The 18,666-nt window shown below is 44.9% G+C and overlaps 1 protein-coding gene across 1 annotated transcript; it reads left to right on the plus strand.

The window, feature by feature from the left end:
* The first annotated feature begins 4 nt into the window (after nt 1-4).
* Nucleotides 5-17,721, plus strand: LOC109641814 (zinc finger protein 850). The gene is made up of 5 exons (XM_069525461.1): nt 5-145; nt 4,746-7,514; nt 8,094-9,203; nt 10,366-11,228; nt 14,493-17,721. The coding sequence occupies exons 2-5, from the start codon at nt 4,966-4,968 to the stop codon at nt 14,921-14,923; spliced, it is 4,953 nt and encodes a 1,650-aa protein (XP_069381562.1). The 5' UTR covers nt 5-145; nt 4,746-4,965; the 3' UTR covers nt 14,924-17,721.
* Nucleotides 17,722-18,666: the final 945 nt, after the last annotated feature.

The raw sequence follows: 18,666 nt of genomic DNA on the forward strand, positions 1-18,666 counted from the left end.
CGGAGGGGAAAGACCCGAGAGCCCAGAGTCTGCGGTGGAGCGGGAGGAGGAGAAATAAAGAACCATGTCTAATCCGTGAAACGTGCACATTCTGCACCTCCGCGCCGTGCATCGTCCGCCCGGCGGCCACAGAGGCCATCAGAGGGTGAGTGTGGAGCGTCTGTCGGGGAACATCGAGGTTCTGTGTGCGCGGGGCCGCGGTGTGTTTGTCCACATCTTTGTGTAGCTCTGGGTTAGCATCCCGAGGCTAATGATAGCTGCAGCGCCATCCTCTGCGAGGTGTCGCGGCGGCCGCAGCTTCACCTGCGGATGGTGTGAGTGCGGTGTGTGAGTGCGGTGCGGATGAACACGTGCGTGTTTAAATCCACGCAGCTGCGTGTTTGTGGTGTTTTTATTTGGTTGTTGTGAAACCTTCTCATGGCGGGGGGAGGGTGCTAACTAGCCATGTGCTAATGCTAACGCTAGCCCGGCCGTGTCTGTTTTCCCCGTTTTATAAACGAATCGCTGGACCGTGACGGAGGGGATGGCTCCGTGTGGGCTCCTCTGTGCGGCGGCGTCGTGTTTCCAGCGGCCGGACTCCTCTCTGTCTTCGGATGTAGCTCATGTGCTAACGGGCAGGTTGTGGGGGTAAGAAAGCGACGTTAGCTCGTTAGCATGGGGAAAATGGCTCGCTGCTCGAAAGCCATTTTCCGACGGAGACGGGGTCTCAGGGAAAGTGGCTGATGGCCGCAGGTTCAGTCCCGCTCTGCTGGGAGCATCATGCCGGACACTCATGGCCGAAACAACGCGGCTGTTCACAGTTAACAACCGCTCTCGGCCCCCTGTCCCGGCCGGCCGAGGCTCGGGTGTCACTCCCGCGGTTAAATCGGGGGTCGGCAGAAGGAAATGTCGGCGGCGATGCTCCGCTTTGTCCCGATGAATCCGTGCTGGGGCTGAACCCCAGCGACGAGAGACGGGCCAAGGTCAGGGAGCCCTGCGGCTCCTCTCCGGTCGGGTGTGCGCGAGGAGCCGCAGAGTTTGAGAGGTTTGTGCAGAATCCTGTGTTTGTATGAAGCTGTTTACACGAGAGAGGAAGATGATTGAAATCTGAGTGATGAAGATGATCATCGATCAGCATGTCTCCAAGAATAAATCACATTCAGGGTTTAAAGTTTATAACCAACCAGTGTCTTCACCTCAGCTCCTGTTCCAATGTTCATGTTACAGGAAATACAAAGGGAACTAATCATTGCAGCTCTGATACGAATATTTATCTGAAATATTTCTGTTATGTACATGTTGAAGTCAAGCGTTCTCTGAAATGGTGCTAATTAAAAGTGACAGTAGTTTTACAGAATGACACAAACTATATTTACCAATTATTTATTATCAGTCAATCTGCTGCTTATTATGTGTGATAATTAAAAGTTTGATCTGAAATGTGGGAAAAGAGTCGGATGTCTAATATCAGATATTCACATGTGGACGATTTTACTGATTGTTAGAGCCGCCCAAAAGGTGTGTGTGTGTTTGTGTGTGTGTGTGTGTTTTGTGTGTGTGTGTGTGTTTTGTGTGTGTGTGTATACAGAACACAGATTTGTCACAGTAACTGAAACTTGTTAACCTGGAATCTTGGTTATAACATGATGAAAACAAAGTTGTGTTTTTTAATTTCTGTTATGATTAAAATGAAAAGTGTGTGTGCTTCTCTTCATCAAACATATGATCTGTGATGTCTGGTGCATCAGTCGGATCAGACCTCTAGTAGAACATCTGTTTGATTTGTGTCACTATATCAAATGTTTTCATCGTAACTTGTTCAAATGACAAATGTAAGTTTCATTTGATTTGCGTCGTGATTAAATATGAGCTGATTAAGTCTGTTGATTCGATCATATGTTCTTTAATATCAGTCACAGAGAAATGGTTCTCATGTGTATTTCAAGCTTTTCCATCTCCATGTTCATAGAAACACTATGTTATCCTCAATAAAGACAATAACAGCGTTAGGAGTCATATCAGTTACAACTAAATTCTAAAAAACCCATTGACACAAGAGTCAGCTGTTATCACTAAAAGCTCTTGACATCTACGCCTGTGTCTTCTGCGTGTCTCTGCTTTTTCACGGTGAAAATGAATATGATTGTTCATTAATACGTCACTTCCTGTCTCTGCTGCGCCCGGGTGCTCCACCTCTCAGCTGAAGAATGTGAACGAGTCTGTGCAGAAAACCTGCTGCTGTGTCGTTCAGGTGTGAAACACAAACCGCAGGTAAAGTCTGGGCTCAATTCTCCGGACTTTATCCGCAAATCGTGTCTGAAAAGATGGACGCAGGCTCACAACTACCAAAAAACTCCCCCCCCTTTTAGCTACCTCTACCCCCCGACCTATGCAGAAGAAATGTTCTTCCAGTGTCCACATTGGTAAATTTGCTTCCTGTGACTTCATTTCTTGGAGAATCTTTAGAAGGAAGACAGAAAGTCTTTGAGAGGTTCTTGAGTGTGTGTGTCTCGGTGGCCTGGTGTAATCTGGTACAGATTACAGATGATCTTGTTACAACTGTCTCAGCCATGGACTCACTTAAACCGCTCTGGTTCATTAAGAACTATTGATCTGAGTGACTTGTTAGTTTCCTGTGTGTAATAATCTGCACTAACGCATCTTAATTATCAACAGTGGGTGATTTACATTTGACCTTATTTATTCTTAAACAGGTCTTTTTGGTTTTTGACCAAATTACACAAACGACTGAATAATGAATCATCTGAATAAGGGAGGTTTGCACCCTCACTAGTGTCACGAGTCACGACTCGAATGCACCGCGATGTATCTCAGTGTATCACAACCACAATTTTATGGAAAATTGCTGCTTTTTCATCAGTTAAAGGAGAAGTTCATTTTTTTTCAACCTGGTCCTTATTTCCAGCATATGGTTTGTAGATCTACTCACCCATAAAGGTTTGGAGTAACTTGGAGTCCTTCGGACACTTTTAGATCCACACGCGATCGGTGTATATCCATACAACGCAAGTGATTGGGGCATCCACGATACAGCCTCTAAATAACGCATTATCTGCCGCGAAACTCTTTTTTACTATGAATCTCCAGCACTAGTCCCCTGTGAGTCTCGCCAGCCTCGGAGCTAGCGTTAACTTAGCGAGTTGCTTTGTTTACATCCTGGGCTTTCTCTGGGGTGATGTCACCGAGGCATGCCGCCGCAGCACAGCTGACGATCAGCTGTGTTTGTTTACATGGGGTTGCTGCTAGTTTTGCGCAACATGGCAGAATACTTATCAGGTGATTTACAGTACAGTATTTTTTGTAGGAGTGTATTTTTATTAAGCTTTGACATAAGCCTTGTAGAGAATTATTCAAGGTATATTTTACCGTTTTGAACTTTCTGATATTATACACTGATCCATATTTGCACTGGTTATAGCCTAATAATATCATTATACAGCTTCAAAAGAAATGCACAAGCTAAACAACACGGAGTTAGCTTGTTGCTGATGCTGCAATGTTGGCTAACAGCCGGGTATTGCGCACCAGCGAGCCAGTTAAGATAGACTTATATTTTATAGTGGGCCGGATATAATTGTACCACGGGCCAGAAGTGGCCCACAGGCCTTGAGTTTGACATCTCTGCTCTACAGAATCAAACAAACACAAAGTAAACGTCAGTCCTGTTTATGTCCTAATAACTTGGGATCAGTGCTGGTGTTAATTGTTAAAGTGTAAAGTGAGGACATTTGTCTTCACACGTGCTCCTCCGGTCAGTGCACGTCTGAAAGCAGCTACAGAAGAGAAGAAAGAAGACATACTTTTTTTTATTCTATTTTTATTTATACATGCAGTTTTTAACCCACATTCCCCCCCCCACACACACACACAAAGGGCTCATAGACATGCAAATATGGAGAGAGATGGTAGAGTGATGGGCAGCCCCAGAGAAGCACCCTGCAAGCAATTGGGGGGTTTGATGCCTTGCTCAAGGGCACCTCAGCAGTGCCCAGGAGGTGAACTGGCACCTCTTGAGCTACCAGTCCACCTTCCATACTTTTAGTCCATGCTGGACTTGGAACCGGCCACCCTCCGGTTCCCAAGCCAAATCTCTATGGACTGAGCTACTGCTGAACTGAGTAAATGACCGTCCTCTGCTTGGAGAGCATACGACTGCTGGTGGGGACGGGGCAGCTATGGAGATTTGTTTGTCTATGGGTGTTTCACAGCCGAGTGCCATCCTATTTACACTGTAAACAAAGGTGTGTCCTGCAGAGGGCCGTCAGGTGTGACTGGTGCAGCTGTATCATGTCAGATCCAAAGGAAACATGACTCGTGTTGAAATCCTTCATTAAGATGCAATCACACATCTCCTGATTCTTAAGATAAAAATTCAAACAGATCTGCTGTTAAAAAAGATCATTTGTCTTTTTTGGTCATTAAATGATATTAAAAAATAGAATATCACTCAGTGGAGCTCATACATCCACCAACAGTCGACTTAATCCAGTTATAAATAATCAAGATCTATGAATTATTCTCTAAGGACTCGTTGACATCGTTCAACGTTTACGTCACAATGTTAAAGAAAGATGAAAATCTGTTCAGTCATTTTGACATAATCCTTTATGAGGTAAAAAGATCAGTCAATTATCAACATGTTTAATAATCTGTCGTGTTGTTTGGTAACATTCTCAGAGAGGGGTTCTTTTCTTTTTGTTCACACTCATCAAGTGACCAGGTTCTTTTTCTTCTTGTCTTCACAGTGATACCTCAGTGGCTGGTGTGACCCCAACAGGGTCACCACCTCCAAGGGTGGGCCCCGATTGGCTGGACCTGCACTGCTGGTTCTTGGGGAGAAACTGGCTGCCATCTTTGACCTCCACTGAAGAGCTAAGCCCCACTGTTCCTCCACCTCCCTTACATCACTGTTCATTGCTCTGTTGTGAACTGTGAATCTCTCCAACTGATTTGCTTTAGAGTACTATGGCAATGCATGATATGAGTCGTGCCAAGGGATTCCCCTGTAAAGAATGTGATATGGTTTGCCCGAGTACTCCAAGTCTTCTAGAGCATATGAAAGCACATTATCAGCAAGAAGAGACTGGACGTTTTGAGTGTGAACAGTGTGGCCGAATTTACAAGCACGCAGCTAGCTTAGCTAATCACAAAAAGTCTCACGAGGTGGGCTCATTCCAGTGTCCTGTTTGTACCCGTACCCTACCCAACGCTGTAGCCTTAAAGAACCACCTTCGTATTCATACATTGTCTCCCAGTAGTGCTCACACAGAAGAAGAGAGCGAAGAAGTACCTGAAGACGCAGGCCACGACGAGAGGGACTACGGTCTCGCCCAGGACCTCTCAGACGGGTTTGGCCGCTCCCATTTGAATAATAGTGGTATGGGACATAGCGTCCTACAAGGCCACGAGACAGACGAACACGGAAAAAAAGGCTCCCCTGAATCTGACGACGCTTGGGACAGACCGTTCAAGTGTGATCAGTGTGACAGAACCTACCGGCATCACGGTAGTCTGGTGAACCACAAGAAGTGTCACCAACAAGGAACTTTTAAGTGCTCTGTGTGTTTCAAACAATTCAACAACCTGGCCGCCCTAAACAGCCACGAGAGAACTCACTCGAAGTTCAAGACTCCTGGGGCATCAATGGTGAGCAGCAGTGGTAGTGGCAGCAGCGGCACTCAGTCATCCCAGAGCAACGACACAACCTCGTGTTTCTGCCACCTGTGCCAGATAGCACTGCCAAATAAAGCAGACTTTCAGGAGCACATCCTGCTGCACAACACAGCCTCGCCATCTCTTGGCCTGCCCCGCAGTTTCCCTGGCATCATGCCTCACAATCTAAGTGCAGTTCGATCCCCAGCATACACACCAGCCCTGGGGGACCCTTTGCCCCTGCCACCCCTGCCCACTGAGAAAAGAGGACCCTATGACCCTATAATGGGCCCTCCAGTCAACAATCCCATCTACACGTGTGCATACTGTGGCGCAGGACACCCAGATCTTGAGACCTTGAAAGTCCACTATCTAACCCATGATCCCCACCCTGCTTCCCATGGACAGGATGGATCCATCCTCAACTCTGACACACTAAGTTCTGGATCACAGGGCTCAGTATCCTCTCCCTCTGGAGGCCGTGTGCCCCAGGCACATTCTCCAGATGATGGAGAGCGTCGCTTTAAGTGTGGGGAGTGTGGAAAAAGTTACCGGCATGCAGGAAGTCTGGTGAACCACAAACGTTGCCATCAGACAGGCCACTACCAGTGCACCATCTGCTGTAAGCAGTACCCTCACCTGGCAGCACTACACAGCCACCTACGAAGCCACAAGGGACGTTCCTCAAACCAGCCTATTAATAACGACAGCAATGACTGGCTTTCTCCAGAGCCACTAACTTTGGACTCCCAGCAGAGCTATGTCCAGGAAGGCAGTGGTGCCACCACTCCAATCTCACTGCCAGGGAATCTCGGTGATGCTGCCCACTTTGTACCGGATGGTGGCCACAGCAGTGGGTTGGACTCTCTTGAGTTTCATGATCGTTTTGATGGCAGCTCACTTTCCCAAAGCAACTCAGCACACCGTCAGGCTGACAGACATGTGTGTGCTGACTGTGGTGAAATGTATGGAGATGTATCTGGCATCAAGTCACACATGTGTCCCCGCCATGGCCAGCAGCCACAGCAGCAAGGCAACATGTCCAATGGTTTTATGGGGAATATGAACTATCACAGCTCTAGTGGAACATCATTACCTGCTGGAAGCTCCAGTAACTTAAAAGAAGGCGGCAGCCAACGACAGTACTCCCAGAGCGGAGGGAAGAGAATGGGGAACAACGACAAAGGTGATGAGGATGATGGAGAAGTGTATCAGTGCTCTGTGTGCGGTAACCACTATGCCAGCCTCAGAGCTCTTAGGAGCCACCTGCGTAGCCATGCCAACAACCCAACAGGACCAGGACCTTCCAACCTGGAGCAGGATTGGAGAATGATCTGCTCTACCTGTGGCCAGAGCTTCTCTAGGAAGCAGGACCTCCTGAATCACCAGTTAGTCCATGGCCCCCAAAGGCCAGACGGCCAGCAGCAGGGTATTGGAAGCAGCTCAGCTAATGGCAATGACAAGATGGATGGGCGAAACCACATTTGTGTTGACTGTGGTATGTTTTTTGCTGACCGCCACCACCTAATCACCCACCTGTGTCCTGGTAAGAATCGGGCCAGTTCACTGAGCAAGCAGGGCCTGAATGGAGCCAAAGGGATGTCTGGAGGCGATGGCGTTGGTGGGGGAGTTGCGGGGGGGAGCCGTGATGTTGGTGGTGATGGACGCAGGCCTATGGTTGACCAAAGTGACAAGCCCCACAAGTGTGACCAGTGTGGACGAGGATACAGACACCCCTGCTCACTCCTCAACCACAAGAAGTCACATAAAACTGGTGTTTTTCGCTGCTTGGTATGTCAGAAACGCTACTACAATCTGCTGGCTCTCAAGAATCACCAAAGGACCCACTTTGACCTGAAAAGGTAGGTCCCTGATTCATTGCAATTTTCTGGCAAATCTTGTACATTTTAAAGTCAATGCAAATTTTTACCAATGTTTAAGGAAATGTCTGGAATGCTATCTGAGTTTGGCATTAGGGTAAGAAATGTTTTAGTCACACTATGACAAGTGAATGAGTTAAGTTGTAGCTGTGCTTTGTACTAAATTCAAATACAAAAGACCTGTCCCACAATTTTTCATTCTTTTTTCGGACACTGAACAACTGCTGTGTTAACCATGGTTTACCATGTCAACCATTGTGTTGAGCCTTCATATCTGTGCTCAGTTAATTATTTAATTCTATCTCAATCAATTCATCTTAGAACTGTGGTTTTGCTGAAGGCTGTCTGCCAGGGTACATATTCTGATATTTAAATGTAGTGAGTGATCATAACCGTATCCCCTCGCTGCCGACTCTACAGGGACTTGTTGGCAAAGTTAATAAAACAATAGCATCCACAAAAGGTCACATTAAATATCACTGCTACCCAGATATTGCTTGGAGATAATTGGCTACATATTTCTATTGTTTTTTTCTTCATCTCTACCCACCCCTGCTGCAGGCACAAGTGTGAAGAATGTGGTAAGGCTTTCAAGATCCAAAAGCAGCTGATTAACCACCTCCGTCTCCACGAGGAGCATCGGGCCAAAGGTCTCGTCCGAACTGGCCCAAACGGTTCCCGCTTCCAGCAGCCAGGCCCATCTCAAATGCAGACTATGAGAGGAGAGTCATCGAAGGGCCAGGTAATGGGTGCCAAATACAGCCACCAAGGGTTCAAGAAACCCTACTCTTCAGCTGGAACTTCCAGACCTCAGAAGTTTGACCCTGCTGAAAGTGGACGGCGGCCTTTTGCCTGTGAAGAATGCGGAAAGACATACCGACATGCAGGCAGCCTAGCTAATCACAAGAACCTTCACAAAATTGGGGAGTACCACTGCAATGTTTGCAACTCTACGTACCCCAACAGGCTGGCAATGAAAAACCACCTACGTCTCCACTTTGCCCAGAAGAAGCACAACTGCCAAGAGTGTGGAAAGGGCTTCCGCACTCAGAGACAGCTAGCTACCCACTCTACAGCTGGCCTCTGCAAAGGCCCACAGGGCCCTGGGGCCCAAATGGATTTTGAGTGCGATGGCTGCTGTGAAGGCTTTGCTACGGCTGATGAGCTTGCAGCCCATGACTGCCCAGCCCAGCACCTGCCTTCGTCCTCCTCCACCAACAGCTCCACCAACATCAGCATGGAGAGAAGTTCTGTTGACTTGGACTCTGACGAGAGACCCTACGCCTGTGACCTGTGCAGTTGTGCCTACAAACATGCAAGCTCCTTGCTGAACCACAAGCACACCCACAAGACAGGCAACTTCCGGTGCAACTTCTGCGACAAGCCCTACACTAACTACATGGCGCTGCGGAACCACATGCGCATCCACACGCAACGGAAGAAGCACATTTGCCACACATGTGGGAAAGCCTTCCGGCTGGCCAGGTTCCTCCGCAACCATCAGAAGGTTCACGAGGAGGGTGCTACCCCCTTTGGCTGCCCCAGCTGTGGGAAGAGTTTCCAGGGGAGGTCCGGTCTGGCCAGGCATCGCTGTGGGGAGAACCAGGTAGGCATGGAAGTCAGGAGGAAGGCCACTGCACCCGCAGGAGAGGGCGAAGAGTGTCGGTACACGTGAGTTCTCGTCAGTTGTTTGTGATTCTTCGAAGTTGAAAAAAATAGTGAAGATAAATTTAGGTCTCTACATGTCTATTACAGGTATATGATCTCCAATCCGGCTTCCTTGGGACCATACGCGTGCCGGAATTCGGATTTTTCTGAAGTTTGGACAAATTGAATTAGTGGAGAGACCAGATAAGTCAACCCCGTTTGCTTTCAGTTAGCATTTATCACACACTCAATTTTTTTAGGCTACCTACAATCAAACATTACATGTTTAGATAAACTGTTTTCATGCTTTGTTTTCTTAGCACACTTTGTCTAAGTTTTGTAGAATTTTTTGTGTAGCACATTAGCAAAATCTTAAGCATTGATGTTGTGTGTTCCTCACTATTGCTCTGATGTTGACTGTAGTTTTTGATTTGTCTGTTTGTTTTCTTTAGTTAGAACATCATACTGGCCATTTGTTAGCCTAGAAACTGCAGTTATGTGATGGGACATTGTGATTGTCTTGGCAAATTGAAGTCACAGGGAGGATAAGGAAGTATTTGGAGCTAGCTGCACTGCACATGTCTAGAGGTTCACGGATTCTTTGCTCCTGCACATTTACTGCAAGCAACTACAGTCTGACATGATTGAGGTTCTATGGGTATGTTTGATTGGTTTGCATCCTACATTCAGAATTTAGTAATCACCCAAAAGAAGGTGGTGAATTGTCAGGAAATTGTTCTCAGTTGTGAAAGAAGCTGTTTGAAGCTTGTGTCCATTTGTGCAGTGCAGGGAGCAGCAGATACCTCCAAGTTCCCTACATGAATCCCCCTTAGTCCATAGTTTCTCCCATGTCCCTCCTTCCTCACCCACCCGGCAGTCCTCTCCCTTATGACCTTTCTAGCAATCATAACTTTAAATGGTACACCACTTTGTAATAGTCTTCTTTAAAAGCTTTAAGCCGGATTTCAGATCATATACCTGTATGTACAACATCTTAGGTGATGAGAAGTAAAAATGTTTCAGTGATTCTAAAAGATAAAGTGGTAACCAGTAACCTGAGATTAATTTGGCTAGATAAATGAAAACAAACAACCACCTTCCGTTGCTAATCTCTTTTTCTTTCCTTCTGTCCCTCCTCCCCTTCCTATGCTCCCCCTCTTGTTTTTACGTCTTTGTATCTGCACAGATGTGATCAATGTGGCCGCTCCTACCGCCATGCCAGCTCCCTCCTCAACCACAAAAACACCCACACCGTCGGCATCTACCACTGCGCTGTGTGCCTCAAGACCTATTCCAATCTGCTTGCCCTGAAGAACCACCGCCGTATCCACTCTGAGACGCGACGCCACCGTTGCCATGACTGTGGCAAGGCCTTCCGTGTTTCCTCCCAGCTCTACAACCACCGCCGAGTCCATCAGAAGCAGCGGGAATTGACATGCCGGTCCTGCCAACGAGCCTTTCCTACGCAGTCCAGCTTCAGACTCCACATGGAGATCAGCCATGGCCAGACACCACATCCCCGCCAGCCCAGAACCCAGCAGCCCCGACCAGGGGGCTCCCAGGATTTGGGCTGGGGGTCAGGCCTAGACCTCACCTTGATGCAAGAGCAAGGACTTAACCCAGCCAGCGTGGCCAAAACCCGCAGTCGTGGGGGCAGCAGTGAGGTCATTAAGTCCCATGTCTGCGACCAGTGTGGGCGGTCTTACCGCCACGCCAGCTCCCTCCTCAACCACAAGAACAGTCACAAGACTGGGACCTACTTCTGCAACTCCTGCCAGAAGGAGTTCCCCAACCTGATGTCCCTCAAGAACCATCGGCGGATTCACACAGAGCCCAAACGCTACCAGTGCCCAGACTGCGGCAAGTCCTTCCGTGTCTCCACACAACTCATCTGCCACCGCCGCATCCACACCAAGGAAAAGCCGTTCTCCTGCCAGCACTGCGATAAGCGCTTCTCCTCCAAGTCCAACCTGAGGCACCACATGAAGGTGCACTGGAGCGGATCAACGGCGCCCCCTCCCATGGCCATGGGTGCGCCCAACTTCCTGGGTATGCCCGGTGGCCCATTCATATAAGCTATGAGATGAGTGGGGGTGGGACTGTTGGGGGTGGGGGTCAAATGGGGGGAGGAGGGGGGGCAGTCACATGCCACGGTTTCTGGAGGTGCCAACACTGCTCCTCCTCCTGCTCACGCTCCTCTTCCTCATTTCCATGTGTGGCTGTGGTGTGTGAGTGAAGGATAGTGTGTGTCAGTCCTGGTCCTGCATGACATGAACATACCCTAAACACAAAGTGGACGCCACACACACACACTCTGACACATGGCTGAAATGGAAGATTTGCACATACACTCAGTTGCTCACACATCAGTTGCTCACACATCTCTAGTATCTTTCTAAACTTTCCTCGAGCAGAGACTTCATTCACGGACGTTCCCACAAGGCCATGCGACTGTCACTCTCAGAGGGACTGACTTAGGGGGGGCAGGGGGGCAGGCTCATGGACTGCAGACAGACATGATGTAGTTTTTATCAGCTGCATGGACTTCACTATGCCTCCCTCCTGCATGTTGCCCTCTAACACTGAGCTTCTCGCTCTGGAACATTAATGAGGATTTATGCTGCAGGTCCCCAGGGCCCACAGCCACAGACCCTGAGCGGAGTCCAGACTGTTCAAGACCAGCTCGTGAACACTGAGTCCTGTGGTTGTGAGGGTTTGACAGACTGAGCTGCTGTGAGGGTCTGATGCCTTCTTTACTAATGAGACATCGTGTCCGTCAGTCTCTGGAGTCAACGGTGTCAGTGTTGTTTCTGATAAAGTTCGTGGGGAGTTTTGTCTCGATGGAATATTCTCTTGTTGCCTTCGTCACCATGTTTTTAATCCATATTCTGACCATGGTGGTCTGAACCAAGTCCAGACTGTTTTTATCTTAGTGACCAATGTGTCAATGCAGAGGAGGTTCTGGTAAAGACTCAGAGGTTTGGCTTCTTTATCCTTCTTTGTACCTGAATGGTTTGACAGCGACAGCAAAGACTTGTTGGAGTTTTTACACTTGAAGACAAGAAGCTTTGGTCTCTGAGGGTCTGCTGTAACTGTATGTGTACGTTTGATGAGCTTCATGTTTTTGCAACTTCCACGTTCACCACTTCCCTACGTCCCATTCTCACTTTTGGGTTTAACAGCAGGATGTCACGCATTCGGGTGATGAGCAATTTTTACATGATGTCACTGTAGCGACGTGTTTTGACACGTTTATCTGCTTCAAGTTGAGTAGAAAATAACCATACCTCCATTCCACAGGAAACCAAACGATGCATTGACGTTACGTGAGGGAACATTTTCATGTAGATGAGGTTTTCCGATGACTATAGGTAGCGGTGCCATGTCACCGGTCAGAAGGATGGTGTACAGGTAAACTAGCTCATCCCGGTTCTTACTGTGCGTACATTGAGGTTAGTTGTCACGCTGTGATGATGATGATCATTTGTTATTAAAGGAAATGGGTCTTATTTTCTGTTGTCAGTGTAAATAATCGACGGGGACAAATCTGGAAGACTCGAACCGCTGCTGTGATGTCATCAGGGCTGAACCAATGACAGGTGGGACATGATGGCCTCAGCATTCATAGAGACGGCCCCGTTTGATGACATCACAATGGCTGTTCCACAGTTGACAAGTTAACTCATCCTGATTTGTCACTGTCAATCATCTACACCAAGCGACAACAGAAATCAAGGCCCCGTCGGCTCATCTCAGTCTTTGAGTGCGCTGACATCCGGCCTCTGGTCTCTTTCTCTGACTTGTTACTGTACGACATGAAGAGGCTGAGGAACAGTGACGACGACAGGAAGCTGTAAATGTGTTGTGCTGTTGTAATCTGACCTTCAAGACCTCTGTTATACGAAGGAAAAAAGACGACAGATCATTGTAGTAATGCATTTATTTATATTATCCTCATTATTATTATTATCATTAACACGTGTAATGGACGGCACTAGTCTTAGGATGTGAGTTTAGAGCTTTGTTGATGTACCCCCACCCCACCCCCATCCCTCGGTTCTGTGGAGATGCCAGAACTGTTGATGGACACTGAGACTCTGAAGATTTAAGGAACTGGAACATCATAATGGAAAGTGTTTTTGTTAACCCTGTGATGTTGTGACGCTCTCGGTCAAGGCTTCCCATCATCCCTCTCTTCCATATTTATCTCTTCCTGGCCCCTCCCTCCTGTTTCACAGAAATCAAACTGGCGTTGAAAAGGGACGACTCGGTGATTCTCAGTCATCATTTGAACCTTTTTTATGTTTCATGGTAACCTCTTGTATTTATTGATGTTATTTTCTCCCTTTTTTATTTAAAAGCATTGTTGGCTGTTCAGAATCAGTCTATCAGTGTTTTCACCAGCACTGGTGCTAGTTTGAAAAAAGAAAAAAGTCAAAGCCGTGCAGTGACGTCAAGTGCTGTAGGAGTCATGTGATCTAGAACACAGAAATAACTGTACATTCTCTATTTTTTATTTTTACATTTGCTTCCTTCACCATGTTTGGTTTTATTTTAAATATAAACATTTTCCGGCCTGCATTTAAATAGTTTTTAGAGAAGAAAAAAAAACATTTGGTTTGGAACTATAACCCTTTTTTACTTTAAGTTCTAACTTTTGGTTTCCATGCATATATATGTAACGCTTATTATACACTTTTATAAACTATGTTTTGATAATTCATTTCTTAACAGAAGAACTTGTCCATATACTATAACCCTTACTGCTGAGTACTGAAAATAAATAGCTGAAAAAACCCCAGAGTGGAGCTGAGTGTTTCAATGCTCTTCAGTGGTCACTTTATTAGGTACACCTGTTCATTGTAACACAGGCCTTTAGTTTCCTCTGTTCACATGGTGATGAACTTCTGCTGTTCAGGTCAAGAGTTATTAAACCTGTAGACCGTATATAAAGACGATTAATCACTGTATATAAAGACCATCACTGACTGTATATAAAGACCATCACTGACTGTATATAAAGACGATTAATCACTGTATATAAAGACGATTAATCACTGTATATAAAGACCATCACTGACTGTATATAAAGACGATCACTGACTGTATATAAAGACCATCACTGACTGTATATAAAGATGATCACTGACTGTATATAAAGACCATCACTGACTGTATATAAAGACCATCACTGACTGTATATAAAGACCATCACTGACTGTATATAAAGATGATCACTGACTGTATATAAAGACAATTCCTGATAGGGGGCATTGATTTTGAACTCTTCTCGATCTTAAACTTTTCCCTCAGATTTGAGTCTGGTGACGTCAGCCAGTGGTTCCAGGAGCTTTGTCTGCAACCAGTGTGGGCGGTCCTACCGCCACGCCAGCTCCCTCCTCAACCACAAGAACAGTCACAAGACTGGAACCTACTTCTGCAACTCCTGCCAGAAGGAGTTCCCCAACCTGATGTCCCTCAAGAACCACCGTCGAATCCACACAGAGCCCAAACGCTACCGGTGTCCTGACTGCGGCAAGTCCTTCCGGGTGTCCACAGCGCTTGTCTGCCACCGACGTCTCCACACCAAGGAGAAGCCGTTCTCCTGCCATCACTGCGACAAGCGCTTCTCGTCCCGGTCCAACCTGAGGCACCACATGAAGGTGCACTGGAGAGGTCAGCCGCTCTCCAGAGGGACGTCGTCCGCCTTCCTCACTGTCCCCTCCAGATCTTTCCAGGCATGATGTTCTGTCCTGACCCGGTGACACAAGCCCACATCTCTGCACCTAGAGACCTGGAATCAGACCTCTTCTCAAAACTTCATTTTGAAATATATACAATCTAATATTTGACTTTGAAAAACATCAAAGGATTTATGCAGTTTGAATTTCAAGTTTTAAAAAACATTTGAACCTTTCCTACATTAATTTATATATTTAAAGGTTCAGTGTGTAGGAATTAGTTCCATCCAGAAAGCAGATAGCAGCTGAACATGTCTCCCTTTGCGCCTCCTAAGGTGGTGTCAAGTAATGTAAAAAATTGCGCGCCAGTATTTGACTTGTCTTAGTTCCAGGAGATTTTAACCAAAAGTAAGAAAAAAATCCTTTTGATCCATGTAACACGTGCACAGCTGTCAGTCCATAAAACACCGAAATACTTAAACACTAACACCTCAAACTTTCAAAATTAAATAACAGCAAAACACAAAAACTTTGATTTAAAGAAATTCAGGCATCATTTTTTACGTGTAAACAAGAATGTTTTTCAAGAAGCAGCAGATTGTCGACTCGTTCACAACAACAGGAACATTCAGGCGAGGGGTGGAGCCTGTAGAATGTTCAGGAAGAACTCGTTTGTTTCCACAGTTGAATAAAGATGATGTGTAATAACTTAGTTTAAGCTTTAAATCAAAAGTTTTCAAAGTCAAATATTTAAAATCTTTTAATGAACATGTATGTTTTAGTCGTGTTTTATTAAGATTTTAATTATTTTCCCTGAAGCTCTTTTTCAGCGATCGAGTCGTTTCCTGAGACTCGTGGACGTTTTTATAGGAATCAACAGAAGACAGTCGACATTGTTTCTCCTGGAAAGTTCATGTATTTAAACATTTAACTTTTATTCTGCTTCCACAGACCAGATCTCCAGGTGCATTATGGCTCTGGTATTTTTTCTTGGACGACAGTTTCGGAAACATTCGTCAGATCATCGTTCTTGACCTTGTGAGATTTTGTGTTTTTGAATTAAAAACTGTTGGAACAGTGAACTCATGTTGACGTGAAGTCAACAGTAAACTAACGGCACCGTTGAAAAAACTCGGAGCTGCAGCAGGAACATGTTGACACGTGTTGTCATGGTGACGGACGTTGGCAGCAGACATGTCTTCACTTAGAGCTTCAGTGTAAAAACATTTCTCTTCAGAACCAAACATCATGACAGAACATTGTTTCTGCCACTGGAACAATAAACAATGTCATTTTTACACGTTTTAGTAAAACTTCAGTTTGAATTGAAATAGATTTAAATGTGTTAAAGTTTGATTCCATTTATCTAAACGTATGAGATTCAAAATAAATGTTCAAGGCAGATAAGATGGATGATGGGAGATGTAGTTTTCACAGGTTGGTTTTAGTCGCCTGCAGACCAGTAACATCTTTATCATTGGACTCGTCTTCATCACTTTCTACCTGCATCGTTCTGTTCTGACTTGGTGCCTGATCGAGCACGTATATAAATACTCATTGTTTAGATGTGTTTATTAATTGTTAGCAGGTACAAACTAACCAGAAGTAGAAAATTTAAAAGTGATATAACATTCACTCGCTCACAATCTGCAGCTGTTTTCACTTCTTTAAAAAAGACCACAAACTTTGGTGAAAAATCTGACGTGACGCTTGTGAAAGAACTTTATTTGTCTTGATCGACCAATGAGAGACAAGCACCTGCAGCCGTGGTGATGACCATTTTGTGTCCCGTCCTCTAACCCACATTTCTACAGTTCAGTGTTTTCACCAAGAAAAAAAGATTTCTCATATTAATGACTTAAAAAACCTGTGATGACTTTATTCTCTCACATCCACTGAGCTCGTGATGCTGCTGATGTTTAAAAATATGTTGATCTTCATCTGAAGACAGGTTTTATATAGAGAGTCATGATAATATGAGAAACTCTGGAAAAAACAAAATTAATTTTATGGAGATAATCGTTTCATGTCTCACAATAATTCACTTGATTTCAGTGGGAACACAAAATGGTGCAGTGTAACGTGTTGTGTAGAAACATAGCAGTAAACTTTTATATACAAACTGTAGAATGTTTTTATTTATGTTTCATGAAGCAGCTGAGAAACATTTGAAACTGTCACTGAAGACTTCAATTTAACGAAACCTTTTATTTAAAACAAACACAAATGTTTTGAGTTTTTCCAACAAACGAACCGTTTTTATCCTGTTTGATAAAAACTGCAACAAGTTTTAAATGATTTCACTTTTCACTGAAAACTAAAACTTCGATGACTTTATTTCTGTTTCACATGTTGAGTTATTGCAAAAGCTAATCTGATCAATGACACAATATGAACGCATATAACATGAATTATTTATTAGTGACAAGTTATTAATAAATATACAAATCTCATTTATATAAATGAGGGAATAACAGAAATATAACCCTATTTCTGAATGTATCAACACAAATTCATGATGGATTGTTTATGTTTTTAATACTTCGCATCCTTCAGTCACAAATAAACTGTGACACAAAAGTATGTTGATAGAATTTTCTGCTGTTTGTGAATATTTTATATATGTTTCATCACAAAATGTTCTAATGTAAAACCAAACAATCAGCAGTGATAATGATATAAAACCTATAATAAGGTAGATGAATAGAAATATTACTCTTTGATCATATAGAATAGAAATATTACTGTCTTTGATCCTATGAATACAACAGGCTTTTTGTGGCTGTCATTTCTTCTGCATCTGCATTTTTCAAATGAATTAATTCTGTTTCTGATGTGGAAATAAATCCTCTCCGAAGTGATCGACCGACTGATTAACTGACTGTTTATGTTTAAGTGTAACTTCTACAAAGATGACAAATGTTCCTGTGACTTTAAAAAATACAAATCACTTTTGAAATACAGAGACAAATATGTTGAGATGTTTACAATCTCCTGTTGTTGTTGTGTTGTGACATTTAACGTGAACTTTACTTCCTGGTGCAGGTTCAAATACAATCTTCATTTTCAAAGCACAGCAGAGAAAACTGCTGAATATGAGAAACGAGAGTGAAAGACAAAAGCAATAAGACGTCATGAGGCAGAGGAGGAGTACACTTAACAATCCTTTTCTTTATTCGTTTTTTGTTATCATTTCAATATGTCTGTCAGGGTTTGTTTTTTTAAGTTTTTATTTTAAATTAAAATTTGACACACTTATAAAAGACAGCATCTGCATAGAGTTGTCATCTTAAAGATCCATGGGGGGGCGCAAGAGAGGGGAGGGGGGTTAGGCAAATTGGTAAAGGGGGGGTACTGGCACATCACATGAACTAAACAGAACAGCCAACAGCAGTACGAGAGAGGGGGGGTCGGAAGAAGGGGGATGGAAGGGGGGGACAGATCGCTTTTACATTACGCTACGCACACATACACGCACACAAAAAAAACGGGACACAAGTTGCATTTCCGGTCAAAGTTGCGTCTAAATGGCGATGGCCCTGTCCTCCTTTAGTTCTTTTATCTTTTCTTATCTCCTGCCGTTTCCCCAGAGACAGCTCAGATCTTTATTTTCCCTAAAACACGGTTTCATTGGAAGGTTTGTGTGATGGCGTCAGTTCCTGCAGGAGGTCGCAGCTCATTGGCCGGGCCTGGACGCCTCTGCATGAATAGGAAAGCCCTTGATTCTCTGTATATTGCACTCATTGTTGTGGTAGGCCTGTGTGAGGCGAGAGACCGGGCCCAACACGAGGTGGTGACTCAAAAAG

This window comes from Paralichthys olivaceus, chromosome 5, assembly GCF_024713975.1.
Source record: "Paralichthys olivaceus isolate ysfri-2021 chromosome 5, ASM2471397v2, whole genome shotgun sequence".
NCBI classification, from domain to species: domain Eukaryota; kingdom Metazoa; phylum Chordata; class Actinopteri; order Pleuronectiformes; family Paralichthyidae; genus Paralichthys; species Paralichthys olivaceus.

Bases quoted from the DNA above. Each gene is read 5' to 3' on its own strand.
- LOC109641814 (XM_069525461.1), top strand. From the start codon at position 4,966: ATGGCAATGCATGATATGAGTCGTGCCAAGGGATTCCCCTGTAAAGAA. The intron at 7,515-8,093 runs GTAGGTCCCTGA...CCCCTGCTGCAG, and splicing joins ACCCACTTTGACCTGAAAAG to GCACAAGTGTGAAGAATGTG. The intron at 9,204-10,365 runs GTGAGTTCTCGT...GTATCTGCACAG, and splicing joins GGCGAAGAGTGTCGGTACAC to ATGTGATCAATGTGGCCGCT.